Consider the following 21294-nt stretch of genomic DNA (forward strand, 5'->3'; position numbering starts at 1 on the left):
TTATACGGCATTAATTATACCACAATTGAAAAAGAAAAAAAGAACGAGTGTCTTGGAGGCAGACGGCTGGCTTAGAGCCACGACTCAGCCCTTCACTCATCTCAGTATCTCTGGGCCTCAGCTTTCTTGGCCATAAAAAGAATTAATAGAACTGACTTTTTGTTTGTTCACATGGCTATTACAAATACCATCAACTGGGTGGCTTATTAACAATAGAAATTCATCTCTTACCGTTCTGGAGGCTGGCAAGTCCAAGATCAAGGCACTGGCAGATTCGGCGTCTGGTAAGGAGGGCCGGCTTCCGGGTTCAGGGATGGCGTCTTCTTGTTTTGTTCACGTGATGGAAGGGCGAGAGAGCTCGTTGAGGTCTCTTTTATAGGGTAACTAATCCCATTTCTGAGGGCTCCTCCCTCATGACCTAATCACCTCCCAAACCACCTGAAAGCACTTAGAGCCTGCAGCTGGGAAAGGCTTAAAGAATGTCAGCCATCGCCTCATCATCACCAAGGGGGAAAAGGCATGGATGGGAAGAAAAGAAGTACTGAGAAATAATCCCCACCCTCTGACTCCTCCCAAGAAGAATCTGTCTAGAGGGGGGACGGCAGGGCCTCCTCCCGATGTGGAGGATTGGCAGGTGCTCAGCTGCTTGCTCTAAGCGAGCTCACGTTATTTAAGATCGCGAAAGGGAAAAGACAGGTAGCAGCAGTCTGACCTTCTAAAGGATATAAGCACAACAGGGTGACATTTGGTTTACTTAATGTGCCAGATCCACTCGACAAAAATAAAGATTATAATTGGGCCCTTGTGCTTCCTCATTTGAAATGTAGCTCATTGTGTCCTCAGGATCACAAAGGTATCCCGTCCATGGAAACTTAACGCGTGCCCAGATTCAACGTGGATTGACAGTGTTATGTCTACTGCAAGTAAAATGGACCAAAGATCATTTCAAAAGCAACGTATTCCTCCTTAAGGTAAAATTTTCAAAATTACATAATTTCTTAGATATATAGTATATTAAAGCAACATATCTCACTTCTCCACCCCTCCCCCCAATAACAGAAATAACACATTTCATTGCTGCAATGGAGGGGAAGCCATAGTATCTTAAATAAAATTCTCTGCCATTTGTATATGTGGAAAACATCTAACTTCACGCTTCTGTACTCTACTCTCTTGCTTTGAAGAGAAAGCTGACAGCACTTTCTGCCAGCTTTTAACACACACCACGTGGCAAGCATGCCACTGTTTTTGTGAAATCATAGCAGGTACTGGAAATTCAAGTTTCTAAGACAGGTTTCTTCTTGGGGAGCCTGTATCGATCTGGGGGTGAGGCTTACATTTATAATTAGCTTTTACTTAAGGCTTTAACAGATACATTGTCACATGTGCCAGGGGCTGCAGAAACTATTCATGTTGAGTGGTCTAACCTAGGAATCGTGAGAAGAGAGACCATTTCACAGCAACAGTGGAGTCCTGATGGATGCTTAAAGGTTATCATTTTGGAGCTCTGTGCGGAATTGTCTTTTATACACATTGCTATTCCTTCTACATTTAGGATAAGTTAATGGGATGAGTTTCTGTGGCTCTTCAGTGGCTGGGTATGGAATAGTATCAGGATGCTTTTGGCTGCAAGGAAGAGAATCCCTGCTGGGACTCACCACCATAAGTGCAAGACTGGCCATGTGCCTGGTCCATTGCGTCTCTCCCGATGACTTCCTTCCAAGCTCAGTTTCAACCTCGTCTCAATGGGCTGATTTCTTTCATCATCATCAGATGGCTTCTAGTTGCTGTCTGAGCTTTCCGATCCTTATTTACGGCCAGTGGATATGAGGCGGGGTGGGAGGGGGAAGTCTCCCACAACCAATGGAAAATAAGTTTTCTCTTTAATCGATCTGGGCCAGTTTGGCATCAGGCCTGGGTCCTCACACCCCTCACCTTTTACATTCCCAGGGGAGGGCCTCGTGCTTAGATTAACCCAGACGAATCATTTGGAGAAAACTGCAGTGCCCACTAGAGAATTATATCACGAATTCATTGAAAAATCCCATCCTTAGTTGTCATTTCATTGAAGTATTTTTTCCTTCACTCTCTTAGGTTGCATTTCCAATCTGGAGATGGTGGCTAGTGGAAGGGAAGAAGAAAGTGTTGGGCTTCTTCATTTCTAGACTGATCTCTGCATTGGCTAGGGGGTTTGAACAATCACTTTAGGTCTATAAGCCTCACTTTCCATAGATTCTCTTGAAGGTTCCTTTCTGACCAGAATTCTAGGTTTTATGTGGCCTATTTCTCTCACGTTCGATGGACTGGGTTATGCCATGTGTTATGCTGAAAATTTTTAAGCTCAGGGAAAATAATGTGGTTTGAAAACCTACTTCAAACTAGTTTTTACATAAAGTACATCAACGGATGCACTCTTTTTTTTTTAACATCTTTATCGGAGTATAATTGCTTTACAATGGTGTGTTAGTTTCTGCTTTATAACAAAGTGAATCCGTTATACATATACATATATCCCCATATCTCTTCCCTCTTGCGTCTCCCTCCTTCCCACCCTCCCTATCCCACCCCTCCAGGCGGTCACAAAGCACCGAGCTGATCTCCCCGAGTGGATGCACTCTTAAAAGACTATATTTCAGATAATTCCTGGTTAACCAGTGCTTTCCTCTTCCTCTATAAAATGTGCTGGCTTAGAAACAACCCAAAAGTCCATCAACTGATGACTGGACAAACAAATTGTGGTCCATGCATACAATGGAATCTTATTCAGCCATAAAAAGGAATGAAACACTGATATATGCTACAATGTGGATGAATCTTGAAAACATTATGCTAAGCAATACAAAGGGCCAAATATGGTATGATTCCATTTATAGAAATGTCTAGAATAGGTAAATCTATAGAGGCAGAAAGTAGATTAGTGGTTGCCACGGTTGGGGTGAGAGAGGAACGGGGAGTGACTGCTAATGGGTGTAGGGTTTTCTTTCAGGGGTGATGAAAATGTTCTAAAATTGATGGTTGCACAACTCTGTGACTAGATTGGAAACCACTGAATTGTACACTTTAAAGGTGTGAAGTGTCTGGTATATACTTATAGCTCAATAAATCTACTTGAAAAAAAAGGAAAACAATGTGCTGGCTGGTCCCTACAGCTAACAGATGCCCCTCTGCTCCTAGTAACCGAGTAGTCAGTCTACCAAGAGTCAGTAACTTAATTAAGCAAAACGAAAGACGATGCATAAACCAAGTCTGTACATACTAAGGAGTGATTCAGAAGGGTTTAAAGGAGAATCACTAAAAATACTGCCATGAAACTGGAAAGCACTGGGGAAATCCTGTAAACATCCAGAATAATTCTTTGCTCACTGCTTCGCAGTGGTTTCTACACTTTGCTGCAAAGAAACTGGAAGCGGGATGTTAGACGATGGCTGTGGATGAGCTAAGAAGCGGGAGGTGGGCTGCTGACCCTCCTGCACCCAGAGAAAGAAACAGCCTCTGCTCCACGTTGGAAGCTTAGCAAATGGTGTCCTTTTGTGCTTTCAGTTAAAACGTAAGGCAAACTCATTTTATGATTTCCTGTTTCATCTGACTTAAAAAAATATGTGACCACCTAGAGGGGTGGGACAGGGAGGGTGGGAGGGAGGGAGACGCAAGAGGGAATAGATATGGAGACATATGTATATGTATAACTGATTCACTTTGTTATAAAGCAGAAACTAACACACCATTGTAAAGCAATTATACTCCAGTAAAGATGTAAAAAAGAAAATGACTCGATACTGTTCAGACAAAGTATTGCATTAGGGCAGCATTTTGGACCTTGCTGCCTTTCCCCACTCCACCTCTCCCCATTCCTTGGTTTCCCCAGCTAGATGCTCTTCAAAATTGTGTGTAGATCAGAATCCCCTGGAGGGCTTGTTAAAATGCAGATTGCCTACCGCCAGGGGTCCCGATTCAGTAGGTCCCGTGAGAATTGGCACTCCGAGAGCGTGCCCAGGAGATGCTGACGCTGGCGCCAGGGTTCGAGCTTCCCGTTCCTCCTGCATCCTTCAAATCCTCTGCACTTCCACACGCCCCATCTTTGCGATACATTTACAACGGCCACGTATTTACACAGCCGTGGGTCAAAGTTCCAAGTAGGAAATGTGAAAGCAAATGTTACGCGCAAATGCCACTTGTCCAACGTTGCTTATTCCCAAGTCGTCCTTGAAGTTCTCCCACTCCCCTCAGTTCTAAATGTTGCAGAATTCCACCTTTGTCTTAATAACGAAAACCTTTCCTTTGAAAGCTCATCTCACATCGCTTTGGTAGGTGACGATGGGGGCGGGGGAAGGTGACAATGGGGTGAAGACAGTGCCCACCCAACGGGGACACAGAAGACCCCTCTGATACTGGGTACTTCTTCTATGTGAGTCGTGGTCTCAAAAGGCAACCGCTTTCCTGGTGGCCGCTCCCCTGAGCTGCACAGGTGTTCTGGGTCGTCTCTGCTGATTGAGCTTCTTCACCACATTCGCTTGCAAGGGCGTAACAAAGTGCACCATCAGAGTGGTTTGAACACCAGAAATGTATTCCCTCCCAGTTCTGGAAGCTACAAGTAAGATCAAGATGTTGACAGAGCTGTGGCCCCTCCGAAGGTGCTAGAAGGTCTGTTCCGGGCCTCTCTCCCAGGTTCTGGCAGTTCTTGGCTTGTGACAGCAGAACTCCAGTCTTCAGAAGGCGTTCTCCCTGGGTATGTGTCTGTCTCTGCGTCCAAACTTCCTCCTTTTTATTAGGGCAACAGTCACGCTAGATTAGGGCCCACCCTAATGACCTCATCTTCAGTTGATCGTCTGCAAATAAGGTCACTCTTTCCAAATAAGGTCACTCACAGGTACTGGGGGTTAGGACTCCAGCACCTTTTCGGTGGTGGACACAGTTCAACCCGTAACATTCATGTTTGCAGAATGGCTGTGAAAAACCTCACCAGCGCCAGGCCAGCTTGTCCCTCTGGCGTCTGCGCTCTGTCACTGCTGAATTGCTTCTTTGTTTGCACACTTTGCTCGGCAGTGACATTGCAAACCAGAACTGCCTTGGTCCCTAGCAAGTCTTTGCCCTTCTGCCAAGCTCAGCTGTGCTCATGGCCACAATGGCATCCGCCCCTCCAGATGGGATAAGCGGCTGATGGTGGCCAGCTCACCTCCTGCGAAGTAACAGGAAGAAAAACCAACCAGGCGACTCATCTGCCCTCAGGTGCCCCTCATGACTGAGTTTCCCAAGCAGATTCTGGACCCAGATCCTTGGTCTTTGACCAAGTAAAGTGATTTTACTTTAAGAAGACTCTGACCACTGAGTTGCCATGTTTCTTTCCTGCATGAATAAGCGTGTTTCTAATTCCTTCTCTAATTCATTTTACCCTTGTGGAGAAGAACACTCAGAATCCCAGACTTGGCATAAAGATGGTTTTAAGCTGAAGACATTTGAGATTCAACAGATGCAGAAAAAAGCCTTCCTGAGCTTCCCTTATCTGACTAAAAGCAACTTCTGGGAAATGACGCTACCATAAATCCCCTCGCTGGGGGAGTTTTATGGTCCTGATGGAGACAGAAAGACTGATCTTACCTGTATAGACAACCATTATCAAAAACTTTCTTATCTCCTGTCTGCTCTCCTAAAAACCCGTTTGTTTTTCTTAAATAAACCTATTTGTTTTTCCCTTAGAAGCTGTTTCTCCCCATTCCCTTTTCCCTGCTAGGTTACGTCCGTAAACCTTTAACTATTTAAGGACCCAGATAATTCTTCTGTTGGTTCCTGTATGCATATGAAATAAACCCTTTTCTCCTGTTAAAGTGTCTTTTGTTTAACTGGTGATTAAACACCTACACCCTCTAAGCAAACGTGGGCATCTTGTTTGTAAGGAAACAAGAAACAGCTTTGCTCCCCCTAGTGGACAACGGAAGGTTCGGTCCAAACAGCAGGTCCGCACACTTGGATGGCCCGCCACCAAATCCTGGTCCTGCTACCTTCCAGCTATGCGGCCTTGGGCAACCCATTTGAGTCTTTTGTGCCCCCTGGAAAATGAGAATAGTCATGGTTCCAGTCTACCGCTTGTGGGGGATGAAATGAGTTAATGTGAGTGAAACTTAGACCGAGCAGGTGTCGTCAATAAACGTTAGCTCATCGTACCTGCATTTCGCAGCCGAGGGCCCCAATTAATTTTTCTAAAGTGATCTCACATGGGACACCAATTATACTGCCAGCTGTTGAATACGTGTTGTATGGCTGCCGCAACTCTAGGTATTTTCTCACTTAACCCTCAGAACAATCCTGGGAGTTGGGTGTTATTATGCTTCGACTACTCTGAGAAAATGGAGAATTAGCCACTTAAAGTAACTGGTACCCAGCTAATGAATGATAAAGCCGGTAGTCAAGCTGTGTTCTCTCTGACCCTGAAGCCCACACTTTGAAACGTCACTGTTTCTTCAATCATTAAATACTTACTGAGCGCCAACCAGGAACCATGGAAATACACACCTGCTTCTCACGTTTACTATGAAAGTTTAAATCTTAGGACTGAAAAGGTGATGCATCACAGGCCACCCGCCCGCCCACAGTGTCTCCGTGCTTGCCATCAGCTTCTCCCCAGACTGTCTCCTCCTTTCTCTAAAAACCTTTTTATCTGGAAAATAAAGTCCTACCTTTGTACTCGCCAGACGGTGGGCGGCCTTGTACTTTTTCTCCACTGCGTGGTAAACCGCTCGATCGTATTTCTACACATACGTTCAGCCAACATTTATCAGACACCAACTCTATGTCCGGCCTCTGCCAAGTCCTGAGGACGCAGTCCCCAGCGTCACGGACAGAGTGGGAATGACCTACGGATAAAAATGTACGGCCGTACCCATAATGCACAGCGACGCTCGTTAACACGGCCACCTGCGCCAAAAGCCGGAGTAAGCGGCGATTCAGCGTGTTTGTGGGAGGGGAGGAGTCAAGCTAATTTTACAAGAAAATTAGCATTTGACTGAACAGGAAAAACAAGGAAGAGCATTCGAGGCCCTTGGGACAGAGGCAGGAAAGCGTGTCCTGTCCGTGGGAATGGGGAGTTTTCTGCACGTGGCCAGAGTATATGGGGAGAGATGAGATGCAGACGGCAGATCGAGACCAGATTGTGGAGCGTTTTGACGTCATCATGAAGGATGTGGACCTTGTCCTGTAGGCCAGAGGGAAAAGCTGGCCCCGATGTTTTTTAAGCAGGGACGCGCCTACGACAAAATGAGTCAACAAGCCTGGGATCCCAGGGAGGCTGCTGGTGAGACTCCCTGGACGGAGAGGTGGGTAGGGGCTGGAGACCACGTGGCTCCACGTGGAAGTCGAGGCTGCAGTTGGTCGTTCAGGGCTGTTGAGGCACCGTGGGGCGTTCGGTGTAGATGTCAAGCAGGCTGTTGGGGACCTAGTGGCTAGCAAGGCTGCAGATCAGGGTGGCCACACTTAGCAAATAGATGCTCAGTTCAACTGGAATGTCAGATAAACAGCAAATCCTTTTGCAGTATTTGTGTGTCCCATGCAATATCTGGGACAACGAATCTTTTAAAAGTGTAAGTATATCCCAAATGGTACCTGAGATACACTAAATTAAGATTAGTCATTTACCTGACATTCCAGTTGAACTGGGCTTCCTGTATCTTACCTGGCGACCCTACCTGAGAGGTACCAAGGTGCCACACTCTGGATCCTGGCCCCTTTCCCTACCATGCCAGTATGTGGAGCTTTTATTACTAAACCTGGGATGGCCCAGGCAGACTGGGATGAGTCTGAGTCGCTCACTCAAGTCTGAACAGATGTTGCTCAAATTGAATTGAGAGAATTTTCCGACCCTTCTGAAACCTGCGGGGGCCTTCGGCTGGGGCTGGTGCTCTGTGCACCGTGAGGAACCGCAGACCACGCCAGGCCAGGGGTCCGCACCCCAGAGACCACTGTCTGCAGCTCCACGTCTTCACGACGTCATCCGCTGCCTTGACCGTGCCAATGAATTCCAACCTTTATTGGAACTTTCCTGTGGTTTGGATTTTCTTCTTGAGAAGAATATTTGCTACTGATTTAGTCCTGTTTTAAAATTCTGTCCGGTCGAGATGTTGTCCTGTTTTCATCTCTGTGTGACTCTTCCTCAGTCATTTCCTTTCTTCTCAGTTCACTTGAGTCCACCTCCTGCAGTTTGCTTATCAGAGCGACATACACCACAGGCCTGGACTCGGTCCTGACCTCTCCTTAGATTTAATCCCAATGCTGTTTCTCTGTCAAGCAGATGTGCATTAAAATGTGCATAAGAAAAGAAGCTGGGCTTATTTAGAAATTGCTTCAATTTGCACAAACTCCATTGGTAGAAGAGATTTTCTTTTCTATAAAAACCCACAACAAACGTATGTTAATAGCTTCTTAGATCAAGACAGATTCCTATTTGGCCATTTCTGCCATCATTCTGCCCCATTGGCAGAGACACAAAAACGGTGACTGAGTATTCAAAGATGCAGAGACATCTGTGGCACGTTGGAGCTTTTTTCTTTTCTTTTTTTCTTTTGCAGTACGCGGGCCTCTCACTGCTGTGGCCTCTCCCGTTGCGGAGCACAGGCTCCGGACGCGCAGGCTCAGCGGGCATGGCTCACGGGCCCAGCCGCTCCGTGGCATGTGGGAATCCTCCCGGACCGGGGCACGAACCCGTGTCCCCTGCATCGGCAGGCGGACTCCCAACCACTGCGCCACCAGGGAAGCCCCTGGAGCTTTTTTCTTGATTGTAGGATCTCTTTGCTCCCAGGAATGAGTGACTTCAACAGCCTGTTAAATGGTTTTGTCCAAATTGAAAGAGTTTTTTTTTTTTTTTTTTTTGTCTTGTCAGGTATTATAACGTTTACAAGGTGTTAGAAATGACTCCAATTTTGACTCAGGTCTTTGGGGCTTGTGTGTGTGTTTTAAAACAGCTTATTTTCAGGCACAGAAAACAAACGTCTGGACACCAAGGGGGGAAAGGGGGGGTGGGATGAATTGGGAGATTGGGATCGACATATATACACTATTGATACTATGTATAAAATAGATAACTAAGGAGAACCTACTGTACAGCTCAGGGAATTCTACTCAATGCTCTGTGGTGACTTAAATGGGGAGGAAATCCAAAAAAAGGGGACATACGTATATGTATAGCTGATTCACTTTGCTGTACGGTAGAAACTAACAACATTGTAAAGCAATTATACTCCAATAAAAATTAATTTAAAGAAACAGCTTACTTTCAATGTGATAAAGACATCTGAGAAACAAGCTTTCACTCGCTAAGCTAAAGTTAGGGCCACTGGGCTTAAACCATCTAAAGAGAAAGGGAGAGTGAATATTGTTCAGTACATGTACGTACATGGGCATAAACAGGCACAGCACACACACACACACACACACACCACAATTTAATTATATAAAAAATATTCCGAGCCATGTTTTCTGGACTATTCTTGATCTATTAATAGATAGACATACTTTACCTTTTGTGACACAGACGTCAACCTCAGGGCCATCTGACCTGGCAGTTTAAAAAAACAGGACTATTAGGGCAAGAACCTGGTGTGGGGGCGGGGGGTCCCATATATCAGGCAGTTGAGTCCAGAAAGGAGACAGAGAGCTGGCCAGACTGGTGTCAAATTCAAAGCCAAGAAAACAGAGTCAGCGGGAGGAGAAAGAGAAGAGGTGGCACAGGAGAGCAACCTGTGGTCCACAGTCAGACAGCGTTTGCTCTGGGTCTTGTTGGCAACTTTGGGCTGTGTGTGGGCAGCCAGGAGGAACCAGAGGCCGGCAGGCGAATCCCTCCCGAGTTCCTGCCAGTGGCAGAAGTGCTGGACCCAGTGACAGAGCTTGAAGATATCCTTATCGTTCCCCCGATAAGAGGCATCAGATAGCATTTTTAGACTTCATTATTTCAGCCCGGAAGCAAAAGGAGCATCTAAGGCCTAGAGTGCAGATGTAATTTACAAGGATTGTGTTGGGCGACACCTGTCCAGCAGGTGGGAAACCTGAGTTCCCATCCTGGAGCAAACCACTTCCTCATCGACAATTGAGTTTCAGATGAGTGACAATCAGCCTTCACTTGCTTCAGCGTCACCGGGTTACGTCCCCAAGCCACCTGATATTTTTTACTAGCTCTTTAGCTGTGTATGTATAGTACTGCCGGTATTTATTACACTTGGACTTGGGGATAGGGAAGTGTACGTTTGGAATGGGGTGCGAGTTCATTCACTAGATTTAATGCCAGGGAACGAAGGCTTTGCTTAACTTTTTATTCATTATGGCACAAGTAAGAAATTTAGGAAACACCACTGAAAATGTCATCGCCAATATGAAAATTACGAGTAGCATGTTTTATAAAAAAAAAAACCATCTTTTTCTATAATACACATTCCCTTATGAAGTGAAAAAAATTTTTCATAAAATACTGAAGCGAATTGCCACCCGCTGGTCAAAAATTGTTTTGCAGTTGAAAAACTTCAAATTTACTACTGCACTATGGTAGGAACACTTTACACTACACGTAAAATTACCAAAGAAAACATTTCCTCAGCCTTTGGCACAATGTAAATACAGAGCTTAATCTTTTTCCAAATATGATTTACTTCACAAAGCACTGCATATAATCTGGTTAATACTGATTATGGGGCAAAAGGAAAAACGATGTTCTGTAACTTGAATACTCTCTTTTGACCCTCAAACACTTTATAGCTGGATTCCAGTTTGCAGTTTTGAAAAATACATAAAAATCGTACATTATAAATATATATTATATATGGTCTATATAAAATTGAATTTGACCTAGAATGGGAAGGACAACTTCTTAATTATTCTTTCTTTGTCAGGCACGGCCTTTCTCTCTGAATTCTTTCTAAACAGATTCTAAAAATATATTCCATACTGTACCAAATTTAATATTTTCCTTAAAACATATTCAACATGAAAAAGCATTCAGTGACTATATTTTTTCGTATCTCACTACTATAGAAAAATATGGCTTCTCATATTCTGTTTTATTTTGTTTTGTTAGTGTTTTCCTCAGGCATCGAAGAAAGGGCTGTCCCCAGTTAAAAAGCTACGGCCAAAGCACAGAAACCTGCTTGTGCGTATTCTAGAACACTCTATAGAATCTCATTACTTAGAATAAGTGATTTAAAAATGTGTTCCTTCTGTTTTCTGTGAATATAACATATAGGATTATCATACATAATCTGTTACAGAATATACAAGAGTCAAGACTGAAGACACATAAATACAATTAAGCTATACCAAAGCAAGAGCTTTATCTTATACAGAGCCAACGTGAATAGCTTTTAGATTGGATATTAGCATCCACTTCTGGTTTTGTTTTTTCTGAAGGCTGGCTATGCAATAGAATCTTATTATAAATGGCCAGGGTCCTAGTGCTCTATATCTTTAAGTGAACTGACTTTTCTCGTGTTATTATTTTTTTTTAAGTGTAAAAGAAGAAAAACAAGTAAGTGCCCAATTGTCCAACCCCACTTTTTCCCCTACGGAGTGGAAGAAGGCTGTGTGGGACGTGAGGGCTGAGCGTGGAGGGCTCATCTCATACCAGCGTTTCCGGGAGGGCATCGGGGTTGTCGGTGGATAAGAGCTCCCAGATCTGCCACCGCTCCCTCTGCCAGTCGAGCCAGCTGGGTTCCCCCAAGGTCTTACTGTTCGGATCGCTGGCGGGACTGGGGTAGGCGCTGCTCGCTTTCTGCTGGGCGGCCTGACGCTCTCGCTCGGCTCTTTGGATTCCCTCTTCCAAAGCTGTTCCCGAGCCTCCTTCTGGCCTCTGAGGCCTCCACAGCGGCGGCTCCGCGGGCTGCTGGGCCGATGCTAGGGCCTGCTTCCCTGGACCAGGATACGGAGGAGGAGGCCTCTTGTCGCGCCTGGCACCCTCTACAGGTCTCTGGTGCAGAGGCTTGGCTCTCCTCTGCAGCCAGGCCGCCTCCGGCTCGCGCTCCGCGAGGTCTTCGCTCCAGCACGGCTCCGGCCTTGGCCTTGGCGCGCGCCTCCCGCCCCCGCCGCCCTTGATGGGGGGCGTGCTGCAGACGCGGGCCACGGGGGCGTGCGCCCTGCCCTCGGCGATGGTGCTCGTGGTCTGAGTCCTGCCAATGACCTGCGCACTGCTGTCCAGGTCCATGGGGCTCCCCTGCCACCGGGGCCAGTTTGGGGACAGGTTCCCTTGCGAAAGAGAACACGGCCCCGGTCGGAGGGAGCTGCTTTCAAAAATGTCTCCGTAGGAACCTGGGAGCCGGAGAGAAGGACGAGAAATGGAATTGGTTTGTAGAGCCCCTGTCGGGATGCCCTGTTATCTCCTTCCTACTGCCAATTTCAAAAACTGAAGAAGTGCTGACACGCTTAGTTGTTGTTGCCTAAAGTGAAAGACCTCCTAGTAAGAGACACGTGCAGCGCTTTTGGATTACTGGCGCAATTCGCGAAGCAGCTCCAAAGACAGATGCCTGGACTCTGACAGGTTAGCTGTCAAATGCAACCGGATAGTCCTTGGCCCTAAGTGATGTTTTAGGAAAGCCCCCTTCTGCGTGGTTATGAAAACTTCTCTGAACCTAGAAGGTGAAAGGAACATTCCCCTCCCGCTCAGCGCAACTTGCAATCCAGAGGAGACATAAATGTTTCCACGTTTCTATTGTGTCAATTAAAGCTGTAGGAATAAATGAGATGAATCAAAAGTGCCTCATCTGGTGCCAGAAGATAATGAAGACAGCAGCCGCTGTGTACATTCCACCACCTCCACTGTGGGAGAGACTGGCTCGTTGTTCACCAAATCGTCCCCTTTCCTTACTGGATGACATTTCCCAGCCTCCGTTGCAGTTAGGAGGGCCACATAAATGAGGTCTGGCTAACACATGTGCAGAGGTGTGATGTGAGCCATTTCTAGGCCTGGTCTAATAAAAAAATGAACAAACAAACAAACAAAAACCCAAATGCACTCCTAGTCTTTCCTGCTTGCTCCCTTCCTTTAACTTCTAGCCCAGGATGGAAAAACCACGGAAGACTCCAGCCTCTGAGGATGGGGGAGCCACTGGCTAGATGGAACTTGAGCTCCTGAATGACTCTGTGGAACAGAGCACTCCCACCCTTAATCGCCCTGCACAGTCCACAGTGGACTGGGCGGTGAGGGAGAAATCAACCTGCGAGAGGTTAAGCCACTGACATTTAGCGGGTGTTTCTTACAGCAGTTAGCCTTCCCTAACTGATACAACTTTCCTCAGGAAATTGAAAGGAGAGCAAAACAGTGCATTTCACAAGCAAACGAGGAGTTCCTGGGGCCTATGTCCCCAGGCTGCCTTTTTCCTATGGATTTGCCCTGTCCTCTCATTTCTTTTTAGTAGGCAGGGAAAGAGAGCAGATCATTTTGGGGAGAGAGGGGCATATGAGCATTTATACAGGGACAGATCAGAGTTGAAAGAGCGAAGGAAAACAGAGCAGAATATCGTGGAATACTTTATCCTTGGGGGGAAAGGCAGTAAAGCACTTCATGGGATACAATGAGATGTAGTTAGATAATGGATCAGAACTCAAACTGGATTAGAGGCCATTAAATTAAAAACGTACCATGCTTTAAAACTGTAATACGGGAGGTGTTACAAAACAATGAGAAAGGGAACATATACACACATGTACACACACATATACATACATACACACACATTCGGGAGAAACAATAAAACAAAACAATTTACACGCTTCATGTAATAATATTAACATGTATTCCAGATGGATTAAAGAATTAAGGGTTAAAATAATGGAATACTATGAAAGGGAAAAGTGCATAGATGACTGACTCTCCAATGCTTAAGTAAAAGTAAAGATTAATTTTGTGAAACAATTCACAACAAGAGAGAGTGATAGACTTACTTACGTAAAAGATTAAAACAATTTCAGATATCCAAAAAGGGGAAAAAACTGCAAGGGATAATAATATCAGTGGCAAACAAAGTGGACAAAGGCTTAACGTCTTTATGATAGGAAGAGTTTGTAAGAAGCAATTTTAAAGACACTAGCACACACAAATAGCCAATGACATAACTGATAATCAGTGGGCGAAATTCAGCTGATCAATAGAAAAACGAAAAAACACTGGTGAGAAAGAAAGGCCAATGAAAATAGTACAAGTTTGCTCTTTAAGGAAGCCAAAATGCAAACGCAGTGATTTGCAATACGAATGAGGTTCGAGTGACACGGACAGTGCAGTGAAATGGCACTGCCACCTACGGCTCATGGGGCATCAGACAACGCATCTTCTGTGCAATGTGAAGTGACTGCACCTCTGAATTCTTGAAAAGGTGCATCATTTTTGACCCACTTTCCTATTCTGTTTTTTTTGTTTGTTTTGTTTTTGTTTTTGCTGCACCACGCGGCTCGCAGGATCTTAGTTTCCCAACCAGGGATTGAACCCAGGCCCTCAGCAGTGGAAGCTTGGAGTCCTAACCACTGGACCGCCAGGGAAGTCCCCCACTCTACTATTCTGGATTTGTAACTGGCTTTCTGAAATTTTGTGAATTTGTTAATAACTTAAAATACCAAAAAAAAAAAAAGTTCCATAGAAGAGGTCCCTGACATCATGACTTATTACTACATCAGTAAAAAATGGAAACAACTCATTGTCCCAGCATTGGGCTCTAAACTACGAATATGCATCTGGCATACTACATGGCTCTCAACAATAACAATGGAAAATAACTGGAGAATGGACGGGAAACAAATCACATAAAGGTACACAGACAGAATGACTGTAACTATCTTTAAAAACTCTTGCAAATGAAACGAAATAAAGTCAAAGACTGATGTACTTTGGTGGAAAGGATAAGTATAGCTTTATCCCCTTTTTCTCTGTTTCCAGCATTTTCCAAACAATATTTGACAAGCATGTAATACGACGATAGTAAGGTGAAAATGAAAGGAAATTAACTTAAAAAGTAAATGAAATACCGGTTTTAAAGAAGTATCCTTTACCTGTCATTCCTGGGTCTTTGGATCCACTTTTTAATGTTGAATGCCAAGTTCCCCAGATATTGAAAGCCTCCTCTGCCATGTCTAGGAAGAAGTGTATAAAAAAGGTATGTAACTCACAATCAAACTGAAGAGCAAAAAATCAATAGACAAATATGTTTATAACATCTCTTTTGCTCAAAGTACTATATTCGAGATTGTGATGGACACAAGGCAGAATACGGTGCAGACCTGCCTTTTAAGATGCTTATTCCATTTGAGATTTACAAAAAGGCTTTTTCTCTATGATGGCTGTGGTAGACAGAATAAGGACTCCCACAGAGATGTCCGTGTCATGATCCCCAGAACCTGTAAAGATGTTATATTCAAAAGGGACTCTGCAGGTGTGCTTAAATTACGGATTTTAAGATGAGGAGATGATCCTGGATTATCCGTGCGAGCCCGATGTAATCACAAGGGTCTTTATAAGAGGGAGGCAAGATAGAAGATGCTACGTTGCTGGCTTTAAAGATGGAGGAAGGGGCCAGGAACCAAAGAACGCAGGCAGCCTCTGGAAGCTGGAAAAGGCAAGGAAACAGATTGTTCCCTAGAGTCTCCGGAAGGAACACAGCCCTGTGGACCCATTTTAGATTTCTGATGTCCAGAACCGTATGATAATAAATTTGTGTGTTGTTTTAAACCACTAAGTTTGTGGTCTTTTGTTACGGCAGCAATAGGAAACCAGTAGAATTGTGATGGGTGGCAACAGCTCTGACCGCATTAACACAGAGACAGAGGAATAGTTAGTTTCTTTATCTGGCAGCAACAGAGTCAGTCCTGCATGTACTTATTCATACATCCCCTTAGTCTGTCTGTAAATATTTACAGCCTAAGGCACTATCTTAGGTGTTTTCACCGTCTCATTTAATCCTCACTACAATTCTGATAATAATGGTATTTCTAGAAGCAAACGTCTACCGGATGCTTCCCTGTGTTCCGCAGTTCATACGCATTCTCTCATTTAATCCTGAAGAGATGACCCTGAGTCCATTTTACAGATGAGGCAAGTACTCTCGCATTTTAAAAATAAATTTTATGCCTGATGGGAACATGGGTTACTGTTTTCATTGTAAATTTAAAAAACATTTTGACACGAATATTTGTAAAATTAAAAAAACTGCTGTGATTAAAAACACCAAAAGAAAAAAAAAGCCCTTTCAGAGTGGCTCTTCGGATTAAACTATAAATTTGAGATAAAATAGTAAGAATTTGTACCGTGTCTTCCAATTATTACTTTAAAAGTGTCCTGTTGAGTCCTGACCCTGAGGAATTACTCTGTGGAGGGAGAGAACAGAACCAAACATTCGGTGGTCAAATGAATTTGAGAAAAGCTGCAACCCATACCCTCCCTCCCATTGTGGAAATCCATGGTGCCCACTAGCACTTTAAAGAGTTTGAGAACTTGTACAGTAGAGAGACCGTTAGCTTGGTTAACCCAATATTTCCCAAATGTATTTGACCATGGAAACCTTATTCTGCCTAAAAACGTCATCTCCCATGGAGACCTCTTTGGAACATGCCAGCTTGTTATATAGTAAGTTCAGCTTGTTCCTTTTATAAAAGTTAACAGCAATGGTTCGGTGACATCTTAGCCTAACAAATACGCACCCCAACCCACAGGCCAGGACACATAAAGTTCCTCGGATGCTGGAGCAGGAAAGTCAGCTGGGAATGTCAGGGGCTGTCAGAGCTTGAGACCGCTTCCCAGCTAGCTGGGTCTGCAGGGACTCAGACTCAGAGTCGGTGTTTGGCAGGTCCTCAGTAAATGCTCACTGAGTTAGAGAAACGTGAAATGGTGAAGGGATGGAGAGGAGGTCCAAATCACCCACATCAGGCCACATGCAATCAAAGTCACTGGTGGAGTTACCTTTCCCAAGCCTTGGTCCAGGAGAACTCTCCCTCGACTTCGAAGATGGCAAGTGGCCCACCCGCACATACTGCTCTGGCCCTTTGTAAAGCTTCTCTGAGCCCCCCGGGGCCACGTCCTCTTGCATAGCCAGCAGGGAGCGCTCGGACAGCACTGGGGAGTTGTTGTCATAAGGGGAGAGGTCTCCGCTGGAGGCCTTGTTGGAATCTGTGGACGAATGCCTTCCTCCCATGGAAAAGGAAACTTCCGACCTCAGCATGTCAGGGCTTCTGGCACAGGGAGACAATTACAGGTGCATGAGTGTGTTAACAATGAGCGACCAGATTCAAACAATCCGACGGTTTCACACAGGACAGGAGGAGAATGCATGGACACGGGCTGAAACAAAAAGAGCTTCTGAGCAAGGTTCCAAGACTCCTGTGTCAATAAGGTGAAAGCGTTTCTATGAAGTGGCCAGCAGATGGCAGTAAAACCCAACAGATGTTACAGGAAACAGCAAGGCGAAGTGGGGCGGGGGAGGGTGAAACACATGGATGCCTGTCTTCTCCAAGGTGCATCACTGAAATGCCTGTTGGATCAATCCCTGTTTCGATTTAAAAATTAAAGTCTGATGCTCACTATCTGTTAAGTAGGGAAAAACTGTAGATAACTCTTTTACTTTCCTCAATAACCTGAATTAAAAATAATTCAGCTAAAACTATGATTGAAACTTTACGTGTAGTTCATTATGGCTTTACGGACACCTTTTCTCCCCGCACCCAAATACTTAGTGTAAGTGAATCCAACCTTCCTGAGGACGAGAACAACGATGATGCTGCTGGTGTGATGATGACGATGACGATGATGACGCTGGTGGGAATAACTGTTTCATGGTTAAAACGGTGGCTAAAAGGATAAATATATGACCATCACTAGAGTCCATAGTATTTAAGTACACCTAAAAAGACTCTACAAGGCACTAGTGCTTTTACAAATTGATATAAAGCGTACTAATTAGCATATCCGTTCAGGTTTATATGTGCATGAGCTGTCACAGCAACAGAAATAACCGTGAAAACAGTGAGCGGAACAGGAAGAGGAGAACATCAGGAACAGGACAAGAGTGTTGAAAGTCTTACCTGGGAACATCTGTATTTTCCACCTTCCTCAAAACAGTGGCCCTGACATCTTAAAGGGAAATGATCACAGATTGATGACAAGTTCCCAAACCCGTTTCTGTTCCCCCCCACCGCGCTCCCCCACTTCACTTCTCTTTACTTGTCTTTGCTTTCTTTTGGTTTAATTTTTCAAAACAAATCCTTTGTGATCTTAAAGAAGGCAAACCCATGCCCGAGCAAGGCTTTCCTGACCAAAGGGTTCTGTGCATGCAACACGGAGGAAGGACGCTCTCAGGGGGTCTAGCTTCACGGTGGTCTCCAGCAGGGGGTAGTGCCAGGGGAAAGCATCTCAGCAGCTGTGTCATGCTGTCCCTGTCACCGAGGCAGCTGAGGGAATTTCTTACCCACATGGAATAAACAGTCCTTTCCTTGCCTCCTGTTTAAACCGATGACCGATAACCTTATGGGAAAGAGCCAGAGGACAACCACGAAACTTTAGGCCTCCAGTGAATGAAGGAAAAATAAAAGGAACTTACTACTCCTGCTGGGAAGTGGGGGAAGAAAACGATTTAACCTCCACCATTTAATTAAAGGGGGAACCCTCCCTAATTCTAGTGGAGGGGACACAAAACAAACCAAACGGACACTTGTCTGTCGTCATGGGGTTCGACTCTCGCCGAGGACGCTTTACTATGAAAATGAGAAAAATACGAACGTGCTGAATGGGTAGCAACACAGAGCTCAGCTCAGAATCAGGGTCCTATGTTCTGACCAGGGCTAGATATCAAATTGCTGGGCTAATTTCAGTTGTTTTCCCTGTTTAGTTGGCATTTTTCCGTTCATTAATGAAAATGTCTTATGTCTACTCGGCAAGAATAAGTCATAGTGTTATATCGATAAGAGTGGGCACATAAAGCCTTATTTTATGGGCTGTTTTAAAGAGAGTCAAGTCAATTCACTTGCCAAAACAAAATAACCATCAGGGCTTCGAATGCTTTTTGGTCCCTTTACAATAGGAGGAAAGTTTTGGAAAGGTCGTATTGTAGCTCATGGAGACCACAATAGTTCGGTCTCATAGCTGGCTCTTCTGTCTTACAAAACATATAGAAGAGCATATATTAAGCAAAGTATTATAAGTTGCAGATTCAGCCGACAGTTATGTGCATAAAGAAAAACACCTCATGAAAGACATTTCTTGAACGTCTCAGTACTAGGGACATTTGGGTTTCTCCCAGGCAAGCAGGTTATTTTTACCTACTTGGAGGTAAAAATTATTTCTCCACATAGAAACACGGGTCATGAAATAAAGAATGTATCTCTCTTTGCAATGACCGCTAAAAGGCTCTGAGGAATTGGGGCTCCACTCGAGTTGGCGTATTGGAGCTTGTGTGAAGTCTTTGTGTGTTTCACACCCCAACTTCAGCTTACCTTATCACTCTTTCCACTGCTTTCCTTTCCCTGGCCTTTCAAGTTACTTACTATGATATTGTTCCACTTTATATATTTTTGCGAGCTGCTTCAATACATTGTTTTTGGACTGGCGTACAGACAGGGAAATCAAGTCCATGTCGCTGGGGGTATTAAAAAGGCAGCATGCTTCATGAGAGCATTCAGTTTGGTTAAAACAAAACAGAGAACAATAACGGCAATAACAAAAATAACTGAAGCTGTCACATTGTTTTCTCCTCCATGATCATGGCTGTGATGGGATCTGGTCCAGCAGAGGTGAGGTGGCGGGGGAGAGGTGGAAAGCCACTGTCCTCTTCCTCTGTCCTTTGGGCTGACTCTGCAAAACCTCACTCAGTGGTTCTGATGCGGCCGCATCGCTATCACCTGGGAAATGCATTACTTGTTGGAAATGCAAATTCTCAAGCTCCATTCTGGACCTCCTGACAGGACTGGCCACCATATGCAGGGCCCAGGGCAAAATGAACATGCGGGGCCCTAAGATTAAAAAAATGATTAGAATTTCAAGATGGTGAGAGCAGATCACTAAGCCAAATGGGTGCTCCTTCTGAGTACGGGGTTCAGCCCATGAAGCTGGCTTGGCCGACTGAAAGGGAACCTCTGGGGGCAGGGCTTTAAGAGCCCACCAGGTAATTCTGATGCTTGGGGAAGTTTGGGAACCCCAGATACCAAACCTACCTGCCTTCCCTCAACCCACAGATGTGACCGTGAGCTATGGATCTAGCAAGAGTCAAATCAGGAGGGAAACCACAGATAGTGGCAGCGGGGGTTAAATGTGGTGGTCCTGCAGGATCCGGATAACCGAACGTCGTTTGGTGATGGCTCAGAACGTGTTAAGGGGAGGCGGGGCAGGAGGGGCCAACCTGCCTTTCTCCGCTCCTCTGTGTCATGCTCCTAAGTCCACCCACCAAAGTCACCACAGCTGCGGCCCCAATCAGGGGAGAAACTGCAGGACGTGGCTAGAGCTAATCGCTGGAGGTAGAGGTGAATGAAGCAGACACGGACCACGAACCTCCTCAGGGTGGCTGGGGTCACAGCCAGGGACACGGGCAGGTGGGGACACCCCACGAGAGGTGATGCCTCTTTTCCCAGCCCGCGTACTGGCCCGTGGCAGCGGAAACTGATTGAGTGCCCATCGCAAACAGCCTGTGGTATGTACACTCATGGGAAGTAACCCCTTGGCCTGAGAGAAGCACAAAAGTTGCTATTTATACAGAGTCCGTTCTGTGGCAGAAATTGGACTAAGCTACCGTTAACAACTCTCCTTGTTTCTGATCACAAGTCTAGAGACGAGCCAAAGAAATGAGGAGATATCAAAATGACATGTCTTTCTAGCAGTCCCGGCATTAGGGGTCGAGACTCCTAAAACTTGTTTCATAAATACTATTCAAAATGATTAAAAATCAACAGTAAAACGCTTGTTTTATGCTTAGAGTTGGTGGGCCCTTTTATATGTTTAAAGTATTTCCTATTTTTCATTTTATTTTCTCGGCAGAGGTCAGTAAGATGGTGGCCAAATGTGCCTAAGAGCCCACGCCCAAGAACCGTCTTTCCACACGACAGCCCACCAATTAGTAAACAAAATAAAACTCCTCAGAACTCTCACTATAACATCGGCAGTTCGGAGTTTTAAAATGTTTTCGTGTCATTCCATTGCTTTATCATTAAATCAATCGGAAACAAATCCAGGACCCTCCCTCTGGACAATGAGACAAGCAACCACCGACGTCTCCTCTAAGATTTGCCTCTGAAATGATTCTACTCTAGGAAGACAATTTGAATTCAACACTCCGAGTAAAGGCAATAAAATATTCATGCATTTAT

General features: G+C 45.0%; 1 protein-coding gene across 9 annotated transcripts in view; it reads right to left on the minus strand.

Moving 5' to 3' along the window:
* Positions 1 to 10286: 10286 nt before the first annotated feature.
* ARHGAP6 (Rho GTPase activating protein 6) overlaps positions 10287 to 21294 on the minus strand; it is a 552843-nt gene continuing 541835 nt past the window's right edge. For 8 of the 9 annotated variants that reach the window (XM_079911254.1, XM_079911256.1, XM_079911258.1 and 5 more), the window contains 3 exons: positions 16907 to 17175; positions 15004 to 15084; positions 10287 to 12273 (listed from right to left, as the gene is read on the minus strand). In XM_079911254.1, coding sequence (XP_079767380.1) covers positions 11588 to 12273; positions 15004 to 15084; positions 16907 to 17175 — 1036 coding nt within the window. In that variant the 3' untranslated portion in view covers positions 10287 to 11587. The remainder of the gene's footprint in view (positions 12274 to 15003; positions 15085 to 16906; positions 17176 to 21294) is intronic. The other variant, XM_079911259.1, reaches the window with a different exon arrangement.

Source organism: Stenella coeruleoalba (assembly GCF_951394435.1).
Source record: "Stenella coeruleoalba genome assembly, chromosome: X".
NCBI lineage: Eukaryota > Metazoa > Chordata > Mammalia > Artiodactyla > Delphinidae > Stenella > Stenella coeruleoalba.